The sequence below is a fragment of the Nestor notabilis genome, unplaced genomic scaffold, assembly GCF_000696875.1.
Source record: "Nestor notabilis isolate BGI_N333 unplaced genomic scaffold, ASM69687v1 scaffold4396, whole genome shotgun sequence".
NCBI classification, from domain to species: domain Eukaryota; kingdom Metazoa; phylum Chordata; class Aves; order Psittaciformes; family Psittacidae; genus Nestor; species Nestor notabilis.
The window spans coordinates 1-21,426 of record NW_009933265.1 but is presented as its reverse complement, the minus strand read 5'-3'; the positions used below and the strand labels follow the sequence as shown (position 1 = coordinate 21,426).

The 21,426-nt window shown below is 42.2% G+C and overlaps 1 protein-coding gene across 1 annotated transcript in view; it reads right to left on the bottom strand.

Moving 5' to 3' along the window:
• LOC104407486 (slit homolog 3 protein-like) overlaps positions 1–21,291 on the bottom strand; it is a gene marked incomplete at its 5' end in the record, with an annotated part of 141,439 nt that extends 120,148 nt beyond the window's left edge. The window contains 2 exons of the mRNA XM_010016787.1: positions 174–245; positions 21,220–21,291. Coding sequence (XP_010015089.1) covers positions 174–245; positions 21,220–21,291 — 144 coding nt within the window. The remainder of the gene's footprint in view (positions 1–173; positions 246–21,219) is intronic.
• Positions 21,292–21,426: the final 135 nt, after the last annotated feature.

Genomic DNA, 21,426 nt, shown 5'->3' with positions numbered 1-21,426 from the left:
GGGACAGGCCCAGCACCAGGCAGGCTGCCTCCCTCAGGAAAGAGCAGTGGACTGGTCACAGCGGGAGAGATTGACATAAGAGTATCACAACAGATATCCAAGCATTGGCTTATACCATCATCATCATCATTATTGTTATTATTATTATTATTATATTTGAAGGTATTACTTACAGAGTCCTGATCTTTGGCATATGATTGAAACTGGTAACAGGAATGCGGGTGATGTTGTTATTGTTGAGAGTACTGTTAGGAGAAAAAAAAGAGAAAAGAGAATAATAGATTGATCAATTATTTACCTTTCATCACCAACACACCATTTATAGAACCAAGCTGCTAAAACTCTCAGTAATAAATCTGGCAGGCTGCAAGCTGCAAGAACATGCTGACCAATACCTGAGACTATTTGTAGCCCATCATGAAAGATATTGTTAAGGCAATGCAACCAACAGCTGTATAAGAATAGCTGAAGGTTGCTATTTACCATGTCTGAGTACTAAGGAGTGCAAGAGATGAGGTTTTATTGACCACTGGAACAGATCCAGACTTTCTGGATAAGCTGCCACTTTGCTTGAAAAGCTGGTGCAACCGGAGCAGAGGAACACCAAACTGGCACACCGCAGTGTGAAAGCTTTGCACTTAAAGTGATCACTCTCACATAAAAAGAGAGCTGTTGACTTGCCCAGGCTTATTAACACAGCCAGCTTACACAGCCAGACAGCTCCAATTGCCCTTTGAAAACACATGGACCCTTCCTTTAGTTGCCTTATGAAAAAACATATGGGTAGTGGTACGGATCAGAATAAAACATGTCATGACCCAGGCATATAAGGATTTCTGCTGCTCTGTAAAAGCACAGCTTAAAGAGAAAACGATCCCAGCTGCTGTAGGGACCCCCTGAGCGCTTCTTATGAAAAATGAACTGACTCGATTACCATCTTCTGAGTGTGCTGCTCCTATCTATGGAGCTCCTAATTATATCAACGACTCTCTAGCAAATTAGAAGATATGAAGTTTATCAAGATGGCACAGGAAATGGAAAGCACTCCAACAGGGCATAATTGCCATGCTCAAAGTGCACCAATTCTGCAAATACAGCAGCTCAGTTTGTCATGTGAATCGATAGGGCTGGGGGTGACACCATGTCCCAGCGTGGCTGGTCCTGCTCTGGCTGCAGTGGGGTGTTCTCTGCTTTATACAAGGGGCCCAGCTCCCCACAGGATCACACTGGGAGAAGATAGTGCTTTTGTGTGCTTGTGTTGAGGAAAATACCTCCTGAAACACCCTAAAGGCATGTGGCCCTTCCCTGAACTATATAGTTGTTCTGATGTTATACATTTACATAGGACACTTAATCAAAAGCTCTTGAAGAGCTTTACAGAAGTTTTGTAGCCCTCTTGGTCATCTGCTAATTGAAAAACATTTTTACAGTTCTGTCCAGAAATCCCTTGGTGAAACCATCATCTGCATCATCAGCAGCAGATTAGAGCTAAATTGGATTATACCCATTAAGACTGTTTTTCTGGTACCCAGGAAGACACACAGGCATACTGTCAGAGCGAGGAGGCTGGAGGTAACACAGCTACAGTCAGGAGGGGTGTGTGAGCAGGCTCTGGCACTGATGGCAGTGTGTTGGTGTTGCACCACTGCATCCCAGCAGGGCAGAACATGACCACGTTGTTAGCAGGGTGGTAGCTGGTACTTCAGCATAGTGCTGCACCAGACGGATGCAGTACTGATCTGGAGCCAGCCTGGGGACTGACATACCTATGACAGCAAACTGCACCAACAGAGCAAGATCACCCTTCCTTTCCAAATCTGTGAGCAGAGTGAGTTATGGCAGTAAAAGCAAAGTTTTGGAAAGGTGGAATCTGCATGTCAGATCTGCTGCCAGAGATGTGTGTCAGTCAAGTCACACACGTTCACACACCAGGCTGATAAGAGCTGTAGGACTTAGTGCACTGCAGCTTATGTATAACATATAGTATTCATTCCAGATCCCCTGGAAAACTTGCTGCTGCCAAAATTTGGACAAGAAACATGCAGCTAAGCATTGGGACCAATGGGTATCAAAATCAGGGGTTTGCCTATTCAATTTTTCAATACGCAAAGAACCAAACACAGTCTACTACAAAGTTACTGAATAAGATGAAGAGGGAAATAGTGCCAGGTTCAGAAGAAAACCTGCGAGCGAGCTCTTACAGCTGTCAGCCCTGTCATTTCCTCAGCTGTGCATCGCAAGCTGCACATGCCACCACCTTACAGTGGCTTCCGTACTGGAAGTGAACACAATGACTACCAATGTACATCTGAGTAGCTTTACCTTGGAACTCCTGCTAATGTCATGATCACCCCCCCACACACACACACACACACTGTGGCAGCTTATATGGTGCAAAATGAAACACTCTGTCATACGATTGCTACTGCTGGATTACCTTATTCAGCTAGTGATGGGGGCTGGAATGACAGAGCTTTAAGGTCCATTCGATAGGACAAAGGGTGATGGGTTCAAATTAAAACAGGGGAAGTTCCGGTCACATATAAGGCAGAAGTTCTTCCCTGTGAGGGTGCTGAGGTGCTGGCACAGGGTGCCCAGAGAAGCTGTGGCTGCCCCATCCCTGGCAGTGTTCAAGACCAGGTTGGACAGAGCCTTGGGCGACATGGTCTAGTGTGAGATGTCCCTGCCCATGGCAGGGGCTTGGAACTGGATGACCTTAAGGTCCTTTCCAGCGCAAACCATTCAATGACATGATGAAAACAAGCATATACAATTCCAGCAAACGAACAAAACCCTTATAAGGTGCATACATCTAGACATCAGCACACCCGCCCCTCAATATCTGAATTTGATATTTGCATCTACACATGCACGTGGGGAAGCTCAAACAGGGCTCACAAATGGAATTTCTAATTGCACCACCATTTTTTGTCTACAAACATAAAAATATAATTCACCCTCTGCCTCAACTGCCTGTGACATACAAAGGAGCTATGCACTTGGAAGCTTTTAGGTATACACTGGTAAATAAAAGCCACATGCAAAGTCAGCTCATAAAAATTAAATCACATACAGAGCTGATGTCTGCATAGGTCATGGCATGGCACTACAGGAGTCAATGGAAGCCACAGGAATTCAAGGGAAACTTTCCATTGATCTCAGAAGGACGTGGATTGGATTCAGGCAGAACAGGACGTGACAGCAAGCTTCCTTCTGCACAGAGGATAGAGAACACATCCCTGTCTCCCAGTGCAATTCTTCATCCAAATGCGGAAAGGTCAGCCTCTGCTGTCTGACTCCATGATTCCAAAGTATTTGAAAATCTCTTAAAATATTTCTGTTTAGCAGACAAAACATTATTCCAACCACAGAGTATTTCTACTCTCAAATATCTGATGAGAGTGGCTCAGGTTTTGCCCCTAATAAGCAAAGGTTTGCCCTAATTCATCAACAAATATATAACCCTCCTTCCAAGAATTCTAAATCAGTGCTGAATTAATGTACTGCTTAGCCACAAATTTCAGGGATAACTCTAGCAGACAGCTAACGCACACATGACTTAGTAGCACACTATTTCATTGATATTTAAATGTTAACCATAATGAAGGCAATAAAACATCTATGATAACAGCAATTATTTCAGAACAAAGAAGGCCAAACACTGCAAAGGGCACTAATTGACAGTGAACTGTGCCTCACAGGAGCTGCAGGAATTTAACCCTGCTGAGCAGGCTGTGCCAGGCACACACCTCCCACTGCGGGAACTGTATGGATTTTGAATGGAGATGGTTTCAGGTAGAGGTGGGCTCTAGAGGCATTCTGCAAAGCTTTCCTAAGCACGCAAAGCCTTCCCAGCAATGAGGTTTTGTTTCCTGCCAGGGGTAGGGGCACAACACAGGGACATTCTTGACACACGAAGGGAACAAATAAATCCTGCTTCACTTGTCTGCTAGTGGCTCCAAGGCCCCTGACTCATTTTGATCCAACTATGTCTCAAATCCAGAGAAACAGACATGCAAACACCAGGAAGCTGCTAGAAACAGCAAACTTCAAGAATCTTCCAACTCCTCCAACATCTCGTGGGAGAACTTCCATTCTACAGAGTTCTCCCCAGCTTCATACCTCCCATGTCTTCCAGAACCCAATCTACCCTTGTCCCTTAAAAAAGCACTGTCCTCTCACTTAGAAGTCCTCTCCCTGTAAACTATTCACACCCAAAATGCTGAATCAGGAAACTGAGGTTATAGACAATATTATTTATGACAGCAAACTTCCCACCTTGGGCTCTGATCCTTGTCAAATCTTGCAAGCTAAGCAGAAGCAGACTGCAGCAGTCCTAAGGATCCTCCAAGGACTACTTGGAAGATACATAATATGGGATCAGCAGTCTTCGGAGGTGGTTCATCCTCCACCAGTATGAACTGTCACAGTCCTGTTGACTTCAATTTACAACCCCAGAGGAACTGCTCTACTAACTCATTCCTCTGCCAGTTGCCCAAACTGGTTAGAAGCACGCATGGAGCTGCTTTCTTCCTTATGAAGAATAAAGCTGATTTATAGCCCCTACCAATCAAACCTTTTTAAAGGAAAGACTGCTCAGTCTGCAATCCTGCCAGCATTTGAAAACAATTGCCTATCTCCTTCCTCTAACTTCTTGTGCAAATTTACCTACATGCAGTTGCATTTCTATTCTCTTCTGACTTGCTCGATTCATGTACATCACTGCAATGCGATTACACTAAAATCATTAACCCCTAGAAATGACTGTCATCTGTGTGCATTTTTTAAGTAATAGTTATGGATTATTCTTTACTTTTTTCTTTACCCTCTTGAATAGGAATACAGGTGTTCAGGACTAGGTGAGAGTCAGAAGAAGTATATACTCCTAATGCTAGAAGAAATGACACAACTTCTTTGGAAGGTAATTTAGGGGAAAAAAAAGAAGGAAAGGGGTTAGATTTTGAACCATACTAATAATACAAGTATTTTAGTTTACAAACTCAGAAACTCCAAGCATGCTCTCATGTTCCTTGGACTAACTGAGAGAGCAGAAATCCCCAGCTGTTAGATCAATAGTGAAACATTCTCAACTCTGTAAATTACAGAGTACACAGAGATTTTGTTTCTCTTACTTGGAATTCAATTAATGACATAATTAAGAGCATATAATGAATATCAGAATGCCTGGTGACTTACTCATCTGAAACAATACTACCTTCATTCCCATATATCTACCCACTCAGTTCCAGTTAAGTACTAGACATGAACCAAAAGGGTCTTCTGGCAATGATGTCAGGAAAGTTACACAACATAACAAAATTATCTGAAACATTAACTATTTAATTTCTTTGATTAGTACTCCCATAAGTACACTGTAAAGTAGTAACTGTCTTCATGCTTTCCAGTCACATTTCAAGTGAAAAAATACGTCAGAGACTTGGGGTTTTTGTTAAACACATAACACTGGTGACAATACCACCTGCTACATCCCAGCTTAACAAAAGCTGTCACATCTTATTTCAGCATTGGCCAAAAGAAAAGACACCATGCAAACGTCCATGTTCCTAAACACAAGGCATCTGGCATAACGTACAGAGGTTACTAGCTGTGAGTCATTACAACATCCACAGCCATGCTTCTTGTTTGCAATCTGAAGGGATTACAATGAAAGGGGAAGGGGAGAACATGCCACATGCTGAAGATGCCCTTTGTTTTTTGATGGTAACAGAGACTGATTTCCCTCTTCACATTCCACTTGGGCAGCCGATTAGCACAAACAGCTAATCAAATTCAGAAATTATATGGTAGATTAAATTTTTGATTAACACTTTTCCCCAAGCCTTAATAAGCATCTACCATAGTTACTGGAAGTCTGCTGTGCTGGCCATTCAGCTTTTTGATACATGCCAGGCTGCTTTTGTGTCACATCCAGCTGATCATGGGACATGGCAGCATTTGCAGAAGTCTCAGTTAGAAAGAAATATTCAGACCCATTTACTGATAGGTAAATGGAGAAAGAGGACTGAAAAGGCACCAGCTCATTCATTGTATTTCTGGCTTTGAATGTCTTTTACAATTGGACACCAGAGATTCTTTACATGTTTCTAACATACATGATTTGATAGCAGGAAGCCTGCAAACTACAGTCCTCAATTCTATGTGTGTATGGGCTCGATTCTAAAGTTACACAGTGACGTCCATTTCCTCTTCCTGCTCAAAACTCTCTCAACACATTGTGGGAATAACAAGGTGCTGAGTTGCTTCACCCTGTGATAAACCTGCATTTTGAAAGTGAGACTTGGAAAGTAGCAGAGAAGCGGGTGGGCAAGGCTGGTGGGAGCAGGCATCTCAGGCGCTGTGGCACTGGTGCACTAATAAGTCTAACATTTCCTTCTGTCTCCTTCAATTACAGCACTGCTTTATCACTGTATGCTCCTTGGCTGTGTGTGGAATCCATGTGTTGTGTGTCCGTAACACCATGTAATTGGGCCTAATGCAAGATTATTATCTATGTGCATGCAATGGATAGCTGCAAATGGGGCATCTGCAGCCTGGTAACATTCCCAAGAGTGAATTACTGTCATACTCCTCGATTACTGCTTCTCCCAGAACTGCCATGGTTTCCAGGCTTCCTATCCCCAGTGCAACCATACATCCAGTAAATGAGACTGGAAAATTTATTAAGGCTTAACCAAGGCATCTTCAAGCATAATTAAGCCTCTCATGTAAATAGTTTTCTTGATAATGTTATTTCTGTTCAGAAGTGGGTGAATGGATGCAGAAAAGACCGAGTAGCTCAGCCCAAGCTGCCAGTGGGGCTCAGGAGGGAACACCACAGCCTGGCCCTGCAGAGACAGACAGACAACTTCTGCAAGGCTCTGGGGGGAGTGGGGTGTTGCTGAATGAAAATACATGAAGAAATCTTTTCACAGTGTACACGTGGACTGAACCTGTTGACTCCGTGCCAGATTAGACACCTCCATCAGTATTTATGCACATACAGAAAAGATCCTGGGGTCTGTGTGAAATAACTAGAGATGAAACATGAATCTGGGTGACTACATTAGCAGCAAACTTTAAAAGTGACAGAACCTCAGACCTCTACATTAGCAGATTCACAGCACTTGCTCTTCAACTTCTCTCCAACTACATAAAAAGCCATTGCAAAGGGAAAACAAATTGTCTGTTCCTTGTATTCAACAAGGGTTAAGCAAAGCAGTAAGAGGTTTAAGTTTCAGAAGAGGGAATTCTGATTAGGTACAGGGGAAATGTTACAGGAAAAATGCAGAGAACCCCTGTTAGAGGGTGTGCAGGCATTAGCAGTGACAACAGACTGACCATATCCCTGGCAGGACTGGCACAGCACCCGATGCTCCTGCCCTGGGCTGCGACAACACAGGACGACTTCTGCCCCCTTCCAGCCCTTGTGTCCCACCTAATGTAACTGACAGCAGGGGCATTTTATCAATTGTGAATCTAGATATATTTTTAGTAATAAAACCAAGAGTTGGATCTTATACACTGCTGTATTGTAATGGTTGTAATTAACATTGAGACTGTAGGGTAGAAGGAGCTGTATTTTCAATAGCTGTAAAGAGCTGTTTTTCATGCAGGTCAGAAGGAATTTGCATGAAAGTAAATATTTACTGTTTCTCACGGCCTCTGATGAAAAAGCAAAATGGCTTTGGCACTCCATCCCTCAGCACTGAGCACAGGCCTCACCCTTGACTTTACAGGCATCCAGGACTGGCTCCTTATGCAAGGTCCAAACCTCAGCTGGATCTCTACAGGGTTCTGGTGAGCCCTGAGTGCTTCTTGCTCTCAATGCTTTGATCTCCCCACAGACTCTAAGTTAAAGCCTACAGCTACCATGTGGGCATATAATGAAAGCAACTGATGCTGCACTGATCAATCCATTACTCTCCACTGTTAGAAAACACAATGATCTCACAAGGGGCTTTATTCACTGACATCATAGAGCAGAAGAGCTCTGATCTGACACCTCAAACTAGCAGCACAAACAGCAACAGCTGGGGTTTTGTCTCAATATTTGTACCCAACTCTGAAATGAGCTGGCACTATACAAGGGCTATTTTTGAACACAATGTTAGCCCAGGCAAATAATCTTCTAAATAGTCTCCAGGTGACATGTAAAATCCACCGAAATAAATAACTAGTTGCCAATTTGTGGTTTCTGTTCCAGCACTAGTCTTGTTGATGGGTTTCCGCAGGTTCTCATCACAGCAGAGAGGCTCTAGCACTGTTAACTTGGGAAGCTGGCAACAGAAACATCACTAGTCTCAAGGATACAGAGGAAAGAAAATGTTCTTTTTAGAAATGTATGAAAAATAAAATAAATAAGCTTAGCATGAGCCAGCAGTGTTCACTGCTACAACTGTCTGATTCTTCCCATTCTGTGGCTGAGTTTAATTTGCATGTAACTATTAGATTTTAACTATTTAAGCTTATTATAAAAGACATGTTTATGGCAGATTTTCTTTTTCCTCCTTGAAGAAGTGTGCTTCAAAAACTTTCAAAACCATCAAGCTTTGGGGAAACTGTGTTATTCTAATAACAAACTCTTTGTTTAAAATGCCTGTTTTGTCAGCCGGCAAGAAGCAGAGTGATCACATTTGCCCACAGTGGTCACCTCAGGGCATATTAACTTAAGTCCTCTAATTGCTGCATTAACTCTCCCTAGAGACTGGCTGTGTCTTGGCTGGAGTCTCTGGGACTGGCAAGGTCAGGAGCTGAGGCTAAGGGCAGAGGAGATGGAGCGACAGGCCCTGCAGCTAAGAAAATGGTTGGGCAAAGAGATTGGGACTAGGAATATGTGTGAATAGCTAAAAGAGGTCATAAAAACCCCTACAGGTCTGTACAATCAAAGATTGTGTTGTCGTGTGTACAGAAGCGGGGATTAAATTAAGGATGCTGGTGACTAATGCTCAAACCTTCCTAGTGTTATCTTTAGCCCCGCATTTACATTGCAAGTGCACATACATATCATTATGCCTGAATTTACTTACTTACTGACACGCAAATAAATAAAATGTGCTAAACCAAGATAAAGGAGAAAATAGAATAATCGAATAGGATAAAATAAAGTAAGATGAGCTAAGCCAAGATAAGGTAACATACAATATAATAAAGGTTATACAGAGAATGAGGCTACACGATTCATTTAGGTTGTGAACTTTGTTAGATATTAAGTCAAGAATGTCATTCATGTGGTCTTATATGAAATGACTTACTGCTTGCGCTCAAGAAAGGCTGCTCTTTCTACATACAGAAAGACATATCTATTCTCCCACACAATCAAATTGCCTCTACCAGCTGTATAAAATACAGGTACCCGTTGCGGCCCCCAATCTTTCTAACACCTATGCCCAGAGAGAGTTGAAAAAGCTTTTTAGAGAAATTCCAATCAGCTTTTCAATCTTTTACATGACATTCTAATTCTAGGCAGAAAATACAAATTCAATTCAGCCTGAATGGAAATTTTAGTTATAAAAGCGTTGGTGCAAACAGAAAAAACACGGGCTGAAATTATTCTCCCACTGCTTTATTTTTAAATTAAGGACTCTCCAATGAGTAGTTTTTCTAAACTCAAATATGGCCCCAGAAACACTGCCTTTAGGTTGTTTTGAATCAAGAGATTTTCACAAGTCTTTGCCCAAAGGCTGCACATTTTTAGTACGCTGTACTGGGAATGACTGCTGTGGCTCTATGTCCCAATTACATCCATAAATTTCTGTAAGTATTTGGACTCAGAGAACGAAAAGTATTTGTGCAAACACTGAATAAATATTCTACATCATCAGGGTGGTTTTGATGTTTCTCTATGGCAGCTGATTTCCAGGGCTGATATTATTGCCTAGAACCACTGGGAACAAGTCCAATTATCATCACTCCCAGACCAGTGTCCACTGGACTCAGAGAAACTCCTGCTGCTGATTTCAGCAGGGACTGAATCTAGCCCCTGCAATCTATTTATTTAGGTGCAGGTTTTCACAGGAGCCACAGTGATCAAAAATATAATTGTATAAATTTCAACTCACCCACGATGTGTGTAGTAGATTCATTTGAAAATCTCTTGTTCAATAAACAATATAATTAAATTATTAATAGGAATTTCTATTTATTTCTTTCCCAGGTTATACAGCAATCTTTCTTTTGGTGTACCCAATTGCATGCACGTCAGGTACTGTAGTTTATGGATTCTGTTCTGCTGCCAAAATCAATGGAAACTGGATTGGGTTTTTGATGCATACAGAGGGCCGAAAGCCTCCAGAGTGTATTCATGGAAAGGATGAAAAAGAATCAACAAGAGTCAGATCATACAAGCCTTAAGTTTGACGCATCAGTACTTCAGCAAAATACAACAGCTTTCTCAAGTTCCTGCCTGAACAGTTGTTTCTGCTTAGTCCTTTCTGAAGCTAAAGCAGTCTTATAAACACAATCCAATTCAAACTAACACAGTCCAACTCCATAATTTGAAAGGAGCAAGCAATTTGTGCCATTTGTTCAGGCCGAAGGTATTGAATGATGATGTCCAAGGTAAAAGGTTTCAGCATTCAGTCAGCTGAGTGTTGCAGTTTTCTTACAGGACTCCATCAAAAGAAATTCTAAAGAAACTGATTAAATCTGGATCAGAGGGGAACAACATCATTCTTCAATACTGTGTTTTAATTTGAGTACAGTGCAACCTTAATGCTATAACGTTACAGTAAAAGCCCCTGTTTTGATAGTCTTCCCTACCATAATGAACATATTCTTTTCATACTCAGAGTAACACACCCCAGAACAGAAAAGCCATTCCAAGTGGCAGACAAAAATCAACCCTCCTTTCAGAGGTGGAGGAAGTGACATTGTAAGGGGCTGTGTGACAATATCCACTCTCTTTGGGGCGGTCATTGTGCCATTCTGTTGCGACTTCATCAAGTGCCGCAATGCGGCACTGCGGGTTCCTGCAGGTCCCATGGTGGCCACTAGGACCAAGGGAGAGATGAGCTGGCCAAACCCAGGGATGCAGCAGGCAGCTGCTTGAGTTGATGTCTATTACTCTTGTATAACTATTACAGGGAACAGAAATGGCACCACAGCAGTTCAGCCTGAGTGGCTGATACAAGTGCCAAAGGTTTTGCTAACGTCTTTAAGGAGGCTGGGAACAGGCATCCATGGAGACCAGGCTGCCAGAGCCCCTGGTTCCCATTCCTCCCCCATGGCAGACCTACCAGGTCCTGTAGGCAAAATAACGCCTCTCATTCCTCTTGTCAGAGCAGCCCTCTGATTTCAGGAGCCCAGTGCCTCAGTGCCATTGGCTCCCAGGACGATTGGGATTCCCAGTGGGAGAGAGGAGCGGAAAACGCCCTGAAAGGCGTGATGGGCATGGTGTTGCATGGAATCACAAAGGCAATTCTCAGCTTTCAACAGCAGAGGAAGGAAACGACACAAAGCTTTTGAAGAGGGAACCTCACCTTTACAGTCATAAGTGCCTCCCCAAAATGCAAGAGATACAGACCACATTTGTGGAGTAATCTTATACTCTAGCAGTATGTGCTGCCCCTGCCTGCAATGAAAACATGCTGGACATGAAGGCTAATACATAGACGAATATAAATCCACATGAATGAAATAGGGAATGTGCGATATACACATTCTGTAAATTTAGACTTGCATGTATGAACAGTTGCTAAGGAAAAATTACATTCATAGAGGAAAGAAATGTTTTGAAAGAACAAAGACAACATGTAGCTCCTAGACAAGGGCAATTACATGTTTCTTGGTGAAACTGGAAAGGGATCTGCTTTCCATCAGGATTCTCTTTCCATATATTAGCGCTTGTGTGCACCACACAAGAAAAAGGTTGATATGTTTAAAAGCACCTTTCCAATTGTTAAATTTCTCCCAAACACCACCAATACCTGCTTATATTCATGCATGCGTATGCAATACAGCTAAGAAACCATAACAATTCGAATAGTAAATACTCACGGTGTTTCATTTGCGTTCAGTCCACAGAGTAAAAAAGAAATGCAAAATAAAATATACATAGAGAAAAATTTGAAGCCCTCATGATCTGTTCAGGAATGTCCTACAAGCGCAAGAAGTCGCTAAATAAAAGGAGTCTTACAGTTGTTCTCTGTACTATCTGCCTGCATACAAAATAAAACCTAACTGCCATTGTGGATGGTCTGTCCTAACTGCTTCAGCCTAAGTCTTCGCTGAAGTGCCTCACCTGATCGCTACCGCCCTGGCGTGGATGGGAAGACGGGGTGTCTCGCAGATAAACCGGACCCAACCCTTTTAAGACATGACTGAAATTGCCCAAGGAGCCAGTCAGAAGCTCGGGTGCTCACGGAGGGGACTATCCCCTCCCAGAGCCCGCCCAGCCCAAGCCTCCTCTTGCACCAACAGGGGCTTCTCAGCGGCCTTCAAGCGTCGTCGCAGAGATGCTGCATTGCGGCAATTTATCTATCGCAGGAGCCAAGTCCAAAGCTGAAAGCCATGGACAAGAGCCGCTTTCCCACCCTCCCTTCTCCCAACAAAGCACTTGTGGTGACAGACACAACCTAAGAATCTAATGGCAAAAGATGCAAAAGCAAATTAAATCACCAACCTGGTGAACAAAGACCTTGGTCGGTAGATGCTCCTACATCGCTTTATCACAGCCATCAAAGCAACTTCCACAATTTTCTCTTCTATTTGACCCTTAGATAAACCCCAATCTCAGCCACAGTCTGGCTCTTGCAAACCACAGACACCTCACACCATCCAGCACCATGAACACAGGAGGAATGACTGCACTTTTAATGGCACTGCCATCCACTGTTTCCTTCAATGCCTTTACATAGCCACCTCATTTCATGCTCTTTCAACTGACTAAGTTATTTCCTGAGGTATCCCTAAAGTACTCAAGAGCAACATGGTACAGCACAACAAAAGGTTTCTGGATGACCCTGCAGTGTTTGTTTCTAAGGACCTGCAGATGTCATCCATCACTCATACATACTAAAACAATGCATTTGAGTTATTCACCCCAAAACAGAAACTTAAGAAATGTAATTCCATTTCAAAAGTATCCAGCCAGTTAACATGAAATTGCTTCATTTACCATAACTAAATTAATATAGAGATTGTGATTATTTGGCTTCAAATTACTTTGAAATTGTTTTATACTTCCACCCTTAATGCAGCTCTTAAATTTTCTATTCTCTGAAACACAGAACTGGGTATCCATATAAAGAAATTTATGATAATCATATGTCTTTCTTTTAAAAGTTTTTACAATTACCTTGCTGATCTAACCATAACATACACGCTCTTCTCATCATATGTACTTACACACACATATATATTTACATTATATGCATAACCTTGTAAACTGCAGGAAAAAAGACACTATTTGATTTAGATTTTGATTTATTTTGATCAGAAGCCTCTACCTATGCATTTTTTCAGGTGCAGATGTAACCACTTATAAGCTAACTACACATTACTGTTTTGATTTCCAGTTTATTACAGACAGCGTTAGTGTTGTAGCTAAAAATATTGGATACTGCTAATAAGTAGTATGCTGAGCCCAGCAGCTGCAGCTGAAGGTTAAATATCTGACACAATGCCTGAAGTGGTAGACCAACAATTTTTCTATACAGAGCTCCCATCATATTTGTACCTTCTCTTTCAGGAGAAACCAGACTTTGGAGTCCTCTCTCACAGAAAGACTGGCTGCAGCACAAAGCCTTTGTCTGTGTTGTTCTACTAGCACAGCAGAGAGACAAAAGCAAGTGCTGAAAAAGACAAACCATTCATACCCTATAGGTCATATACAATACCCTTCATTGCACTCAGGGAAAAAAGACAGTGACTATTATGTGCTTTGAAACATTATCTGTTTCAATTTTTCCTGTTTGGTGACTGACCACAGAGCAGGCAGGATTTCCCAGAGTCACCAACAGTTTTGGACCCCAAAGGGTGTCACAGATGGGCTGAGGACATCCTGGTATATTTGATACTGGTGTCACAGAAACGTGTGCCATGCAGGCATGCAGCCTCCTCCCCCCAGCCAAAGAGGCCTTATTAATGCTGACAGGATTCCATCCGGCTACCCAAGGATTGTCATCCAGCTGCTCTGGGGAGCTGAATCAACAGCAACTTCCAAATCATGGCATAAAACAACTACTCATCTACTTTGAACTGTTACCTTCACTCAGAATTCTGTCATCACCTCAGCTTTATCTGCTAGGAGTTTAATTCCCATCATATTCTTCAGCTCAGCTTTTGGTTAAGGTGCCGAGCTGCATGTCTGCATTAAATATACAGTTGAGTGTCCTCTGGATTGAGTCGTTCACATTCATTTGACTTTCAACAGTCAAAATGCTTGTTCTACATCTTTTATATTACTGATGAAGAAACTGTATTAGTCAAAGGGGAGGGAGGGCAGGTCACAAGATGAGCAGAGCATGCAAATGAAACAGTATCATGGGAGAGAAGGTTTGCCAGAAATCTCTGTGTCTCTGGAGTTTTGACTTTGGAGTCTCTCGGAGCAGTGACTGCAGCACCAGCGAAGGGCTTGCACTACACAAGCCATAAACCCAGACTTCCTCAAAAAGCATATTGGACAGTGATTCATAAAACTAATAATTCTAACCTGGCATTGCTCTTATCTTGATAAGTTCTGCAGCCTGCATGGCTCCGGGCTATTCTGAAAGGGAAAAAACCTCCAACCTAATGGGAGCAGGAAAGGTGAATGAGCACCGCACTTAACTACTACATATGCTTCAGGAAGGGAAAAATCCATCTTTTCTAAACACGTAATGTAATTAGGCACCCACACTGAGGATTGATAGAAGTGTTCATCAATTTGCTGGGACATGCTTGGAATACTGCAGGATTAGCAAAATCATTGATCAATGAATTTATGCAAATATATTCTCCCCATAAAGACAGAGTTACATTACATCTGTAACAGGCACCAGTGGTTTTCAGAGGCCCTCTCTTGCCCGCTCTTATTTTGTCTCAGCTGGTCTTTGATATAAAGCCTGTCACCACGATGCCATCTGGATAGTGTTCCTTTCACTGTGCTGTACTTCTAACCTCACATTTTGCAATATGTTACAGAATGGAGGTTATCTCAGATTTCAGTTCCATATCTTGTGCAATGACACTACATCTCCCACTGATGTGTATCACAAATAAAGACACTCCTTATCAAGCAACCATGTTAAGCACACCATCTTTCCTCCATCAATTCTTTACAGTAATCATGCATCTCATGTCACTGGGGTCCATCGGGGGTGCAGTGCCTTTCTAAGGGTTCTCCAGAAAAAGCCCTTGCTGCAGTTAATCTTATCTCCAACTGATTTATAGAACAGAACCCTTGTAAAAACAGCAGCCGGGTTCCGTAGGATCATTTCTCCTTCTTTAAAGACCTAGAGCGATACAGGAGGCGGGAAGAATGGGAAGGGTATAAACTCCTGGACATTCTAATAAGTAATGGAGTAAAGAAAACTGGAAATTATCATCTGTCCACGGATACCTCTATAGTGTGGGGGCACCACTTCCCAACTGCCAGACTGACTTGTGTTCTTCTGGCACAAGGTGATTGTCTAGGATACAGGCTCAACACAGAAAACTGAGGACACCCTTAGAGAAGCCAAACTCCTTGCTTTTCACCTACTTTCACCTAACTGGTAGCTACTGCAATTACTCATATACTACCAATGGTTACTCCCTTCAGTTCTGTGGCACATATTATGTACCTGCCGACTGACGAAATAACTAAAGATTTTAAATTAATTTTCTTGATTTACATACATTTGAGCTAACATACACCCTTGGATTAAAAAAACCCAAACCACAATAATTTTAATTTTACTGTACTCAAGTGTGAGTAAGTAAACCACCTATGCACAACATTTTAAATAGAATTCTCATTTTCATTATTCTATTTAGGTATTTTGGTATCAGTTATAGGAACCCAATTTACAGAGCTCAAATTGGATCCTGATTGCCTCAACCAACCATAATTTCCAGCAAAATAGAGGAGGAAATCACATTTGTGTGGCATTTTCAGGCTTTCATTAAGCAATGACATCTCATATATTTAGAATTATGTCATGACATTCGCTCCCTGACTCTCCAGGTTGAGAAAGCAAATACAAATCTTCTATCTAGTTAAGACATGCCCAGAATAGCATTCAGCAAATAAGTAAAGCTGACTATATAACCGAGCGTTCAGCATACAGAAGACAACCCTGGGAACAATTAAACAGTGGCTGTAGCACAGAATAAAGTTTCTGTGACTAAAGGTAGTGCGAATTACAAGCATGCTCACCCCAATATCTCTATCAGAAATTGCACAGGTTACTAAATGTTTTATGAAACAGAATCCTTTGCAACAGGAACGTATTGGATTGAGTGAAGTAAGGATGAATGACCCTATTCTGCTTGTAAAACGCTTGGATGCCTGATGTGTCAGACAATGAGCAGGGGATGCAGAGCACAACTGGTCTGACAGAACGTGCTGGCACAGACTGAAGGAAAGCACCACAAGGGGCTGGAGCTGGTGCTCTTCTGACGAGCAGGTAGAGGAGTGAGGCACAAATGTTTGCAAAGAAAAGGTTAGATACGCAAACACTAACTTGTTTTTTTTAGATTAAATAGTTAGGGCTCATTTGGAATTGAAGTCCCAGGTTACAGTTGCCTGGAACATTTGGGTGACTGCACTTGCACCAGTATTACTGGTGAGTGGACTGCCACAACTTTCAGAGTCGAAGCGCGGGTTCCTGCGTGTGTAGTTCACTGCTAAAGACTCAGTGACAGAATCGGTGCTCATTCATTTAAAAAAGCATGTGAAACTCAGGAAAAGGGATTTTAAGGCTGAGAGATATGAAAAACATACAACAATTAACATGACTAACAACAATCAAACACCAAAATCATCCCGTACTTGTTCTATACAGCAAGAACTCATTCGCTGCCTTAACAGAAAACTCTCCACAGACCTCTTAGGATTAGCTCTTGGTATGATAAAATCGTTTCAGTTCAGAAATGTCATTTTACAGAAAACCTGCAATGAACAGGATGTGTTCATGCTCCAGACCCTCTGGCTGTCCCTCAAAGTAGGATGAAAACCACCTTTACAATATAAAACAAGGAGAACACTCCATCTAAGTCGCCAACAGCAACTCCTGATTCTCACTGTCCTATCCACCACACAGGTTTCAAGCTATCCCAATGAGGAAAGCCAATAATAAATAAAAGCTTTTTTTGCTATATTGAGTTCTGTGTCTTACTGTCCAATGGATCCTAAAAACACAAGTGGTGTTCAGCCCTTCCAGTCTATTGACAACAGGACATTAATTCACCTCAGTTTATCCAGTTCCAATGAGCCCACTGAACCACCTTCAAATTAATTCCTTTTATTCATGTATCCTAAGCGACTGAAGGTGAAATTCTGAGAGAGTTTTATCACCTACGCTTCATAATTTTGGACATTTGGAAATACAGTGCCGGACTGATTTCTAGCCTTCAAAGGATACAAACACTGTATTGCAAATGCTGTAAAGAATACAGCACAATTGTTTTGAGGACTTTCGGGTTTGGGTTTTTTTGTATGGTTTTGTGAGGTTTTCTAATAATCTTTCAATGTAGTAGACTAATACATATTTCTCAATAATACTGTTATTACCAGCTACTGCCACAGGACATAACTAAAAATTAAGCAGAGCAGAAAACCTCCTACAAAAAATGACACTACAGTTAGGTAAAGTTCCACATTAATTTTCTTCTACTTTTCTGCACATTTCCCGCAGGTCATCAGTTAGTTAATAACTTGTGCCACCCCTTCAAAAAAGCATGCTTCTTTTCCATTTTGTTACTGGCTCAGTGGTCGTGCACACCTTTCTGTGTCTTGGAATGCAAGAAGAAACCCACTGAAATCTGCTTTATCATCGTATGAAAAGGGGAAGAGGAAGTATGTCAACAAGAAAAATCCTTATTTTAGCAATAGATTAAAGGCAAAACCTTTACAGGAAGTACTACAGAAAAGCTGACAAATGAACAAACCAAACCCCACTGCAAATACCAGGAGCTGTTTAAGGAAAGATGTCAGTGCTGCATGTGATTTCTCAGATGTTATTTTCACCTTGTCGCAGGTGCAAAGACAATCAATAGAAGGCACCAAAGCACTTCATAGTCAACATTACTGCAGCTTTTTAACCCAAAACTCAGTCATCAGTAGGACTTGGCACCTTCATTATGGTCTACATAGGTCAGATCACAGGATCAGGGATTAGGACAATTGGAATGTGGAAGCTCATAAACAAAGCAGTGACCAAAAGCCTGTGTGTGTACTGGGAGCTGCTGTCAGCAACTTAGGCTGGTCCAAGCTCCAGCTGAGGTTAGCAGCTCATTGCACCAGGTCAGGTACTGAAATTAGCCACAAATTTCAGCCCTGTTTCCATCTCTGCTATTTGTTGGTACAGGGTTGTATTCATAATGCGGAAAAAGAAAACAACAGTAGTGAATGGAAACAGCTTTTTGATAGAAGAAATAACTAAAATGGACCATGGAGTGCTCTTCATTTTGAAGGACAACTGCATAACTTCCTCCTCTTCCTACATCTACCAAATCACCTAGCTCCTTGTACTCATGGGTTTTGAGGAATTCAAGGTGAATGAACAGTGCAACCCAGAAAACAAAATGTTTTTAAAGAAAATGTTTGAGGTTTTGTTCAAGTAATGCTCAGCATCTGGTGTCTGCCCTGAGTTATCTGCAGAACTTAGAGTCCTGTAGACAGGCGGGTGCGTAGAGAAAAGACGCGGAAGTGGAAATGTTTGATGCCAGAAAGGTCGCAAGTTTTCAGGAAGCTAAAGGACAAATATTTTATTTGGTACCTCTGCAAGCTCTCCAAACAGATAATTAGAGTAATTTTTGCCAGAATCATTAAATATTTCCTACACATTGCATTACAGGTTAAAACATAGCTGCATAAAATACGTTGTGGGTCTGAAGTGATGAAATTTAGTTTCACTTAATATGCTTTGATGGTTCAAATTGCTTTAATTTTTTAACATTTCTGACTTTTACAACTGAAGATATGATATTCTCTGGGGCATTAAGCTAATTTATTTTGATAGAGAGATTAAATACTCAAACTTTCTTTGAAGAAAAACTTAGGAAAAAAATCAGATTAGGTTGGAAATAGAAAACTCACATTTTGTGACTGCAAGAAAAATACCTCTAGAAATAGATACAATCAATCTATTTTCTCATCTTTTAGAAATAAGATTGATTTTTCCTGCAGCAATATGTCTGTGCTGAAAATTAAAAATGCATTAAAGGACTGATTAGGATGTATTTTATATATCCTCCTTTTCTCCCACCCACAAATAACTGGCATAGAATTAACCGATTAAAAGCAGAGAGGTAAATAAAATAATTCAACATTTACTACATTCTGGGGTGAAGAAATGCACTCCCAGCAACTTTTGCATAGCCTGCAGAACTCTGTATATTACAAAAAAGGCTCCATTTATTATCCAGATTATTTCAGTGAAAGCCATAGCAGAGTCTGTCTGATTCACTTGCTGCAGATAGGGAAAATCAGCCCATCAAAAAAAGAGAAAACTCAATTTTAGAGGAGTTCATGATTTCTTTCTCCTTGTCTGTCTGTCTTTCCCCACACAGCAGACTTTTCAATCTGACAGACAAGTGAAACTTTATAGTAGTAACACATCACTTTTCCTGAAAAGTGCTACTCATACAGAAATCAAACTACTATCTTGATAACATAAGTTCACAGAAAGGGAACTCTGCAGGTACCTACTGTTAGCTCAGTGTGAGTGACACAGACTCTCTGATCCATAGCAATATCCCAGCCTAGGAGACTGAGGGGCCAAAGGTGTCCCAGCTGACTGTGATGGACAAACACACACAGCTACCACCCCCTGGTCCCTCAGAAAACTGAACTTGCTTCTGCGGAAACCGATGGCAAAACTCATTTGAGCATCAGTACAAGCTAGGTGAGCCCTTGGGGAAAAGCTCCCTGTACCACCAGCTGTGTTTTCAAACCACTGTGGTGTGTGGCACAGCACTCCCTATGTAGCATGTTGTTTTGCCTGTTTTCAGAAGCCAAAGGCAATGTCTGGAGTCTGCTGCATCTCCAGGTGCCAGGTCCGTGTGAGGCAGGTGCTTCCTTTAACCATGTACCATTTGATGTTTCAGCCCCTGTATCTTAAGGACAAGCTTTTCAGCAGCCTGAGCAGGCCCTCCCTGCTGTATTTAAGTATACACTGCTTCAGTGCTGGACCAGTATCAGCCCCAGTTCAGATGCTGAGGGTGTCTGTTCCCCCCCACCCCAGCTCTCTGTCCATTTTGGCTGACGACTGTGGGCTTGCACAGGTATTGACACTTTCAGCTTTGCAGTATTAACATTCAGGTAACAGGGAAAGCTTTGTATCAGTTCATATAGTCAAAACCTATTCCAGAAAAGGTTTCTGAGTGAACAAGTAACTATCAGTAATAAGCAAGTTATCTACCTAGATACTGAGTTCTGGGTAATATTGGATTTTACATTACAGTGACAGTGCTCTAAATGTAACGTGCTTTTTCTCTGTTAGAGTCAGCACTCACTGTCAAATCCTTTTTTCTTTTTTTGGTCTGTGCTGCAGCTTTAACAGCCGATGTGTAAAGTTTGTGGTACATGAAGAGCACAACGTGGTGTTATTTCAGCCCTCGGAGAAGGATCCTCCCCAAAAGCCAATGACTGCACTGAACAAGCCTGCCAAACGCCCGTCTCTCCTCCCTCTTACATACCAAACACCTTTTAAACAGCTTTTTGTCTAGGGCAATTGTCAGATATCTCATAATATTGTTCCCCATGAACCTGTTACCCATCCGCTCCCCAACATTACGCAGAGCTGCTGGCTGCAGAGCATACCTCGGACGCACTTTGAATACTGCTGAAACCCATCTGTTCCACGCAGCAGCGAACACGGCAATATTCCCGTTCCTCAGGAACAGCAGCACAGAAGTCGTCTATTGTGGTTTAATTAGCAGTAACCCCAGGCTGGGGGAAGCATGAGATCCCACTCTGCTACCTACAGCACTAGTGTGAGGTGGGAAGGAAGGATAAAGCCCCCCAGGCTCATCCAGCACTGCAGCACGGGCAGAGCTGCCCCCCCACCACCCCAGCACAGCACCAAGTCAACTCACAGGATCTCCAGGTCGCGCAGGGCTCGGAAGGCTCCATCTTCGATGCAGCTGATCTGGTTGTTGTCCAGTTGCCTGCAGAAAGGAAGGGAGAGGATGAAGGCTGGCGGGGACGGGCAGAGCTGTCTCGGAGCACCAGGTTGGGGCTTCCCCGTGCCCGAGGTGTCCCTGCCCCCCCTCGCAGCGCCTGCTCCCACCCGGCGCAGGGCT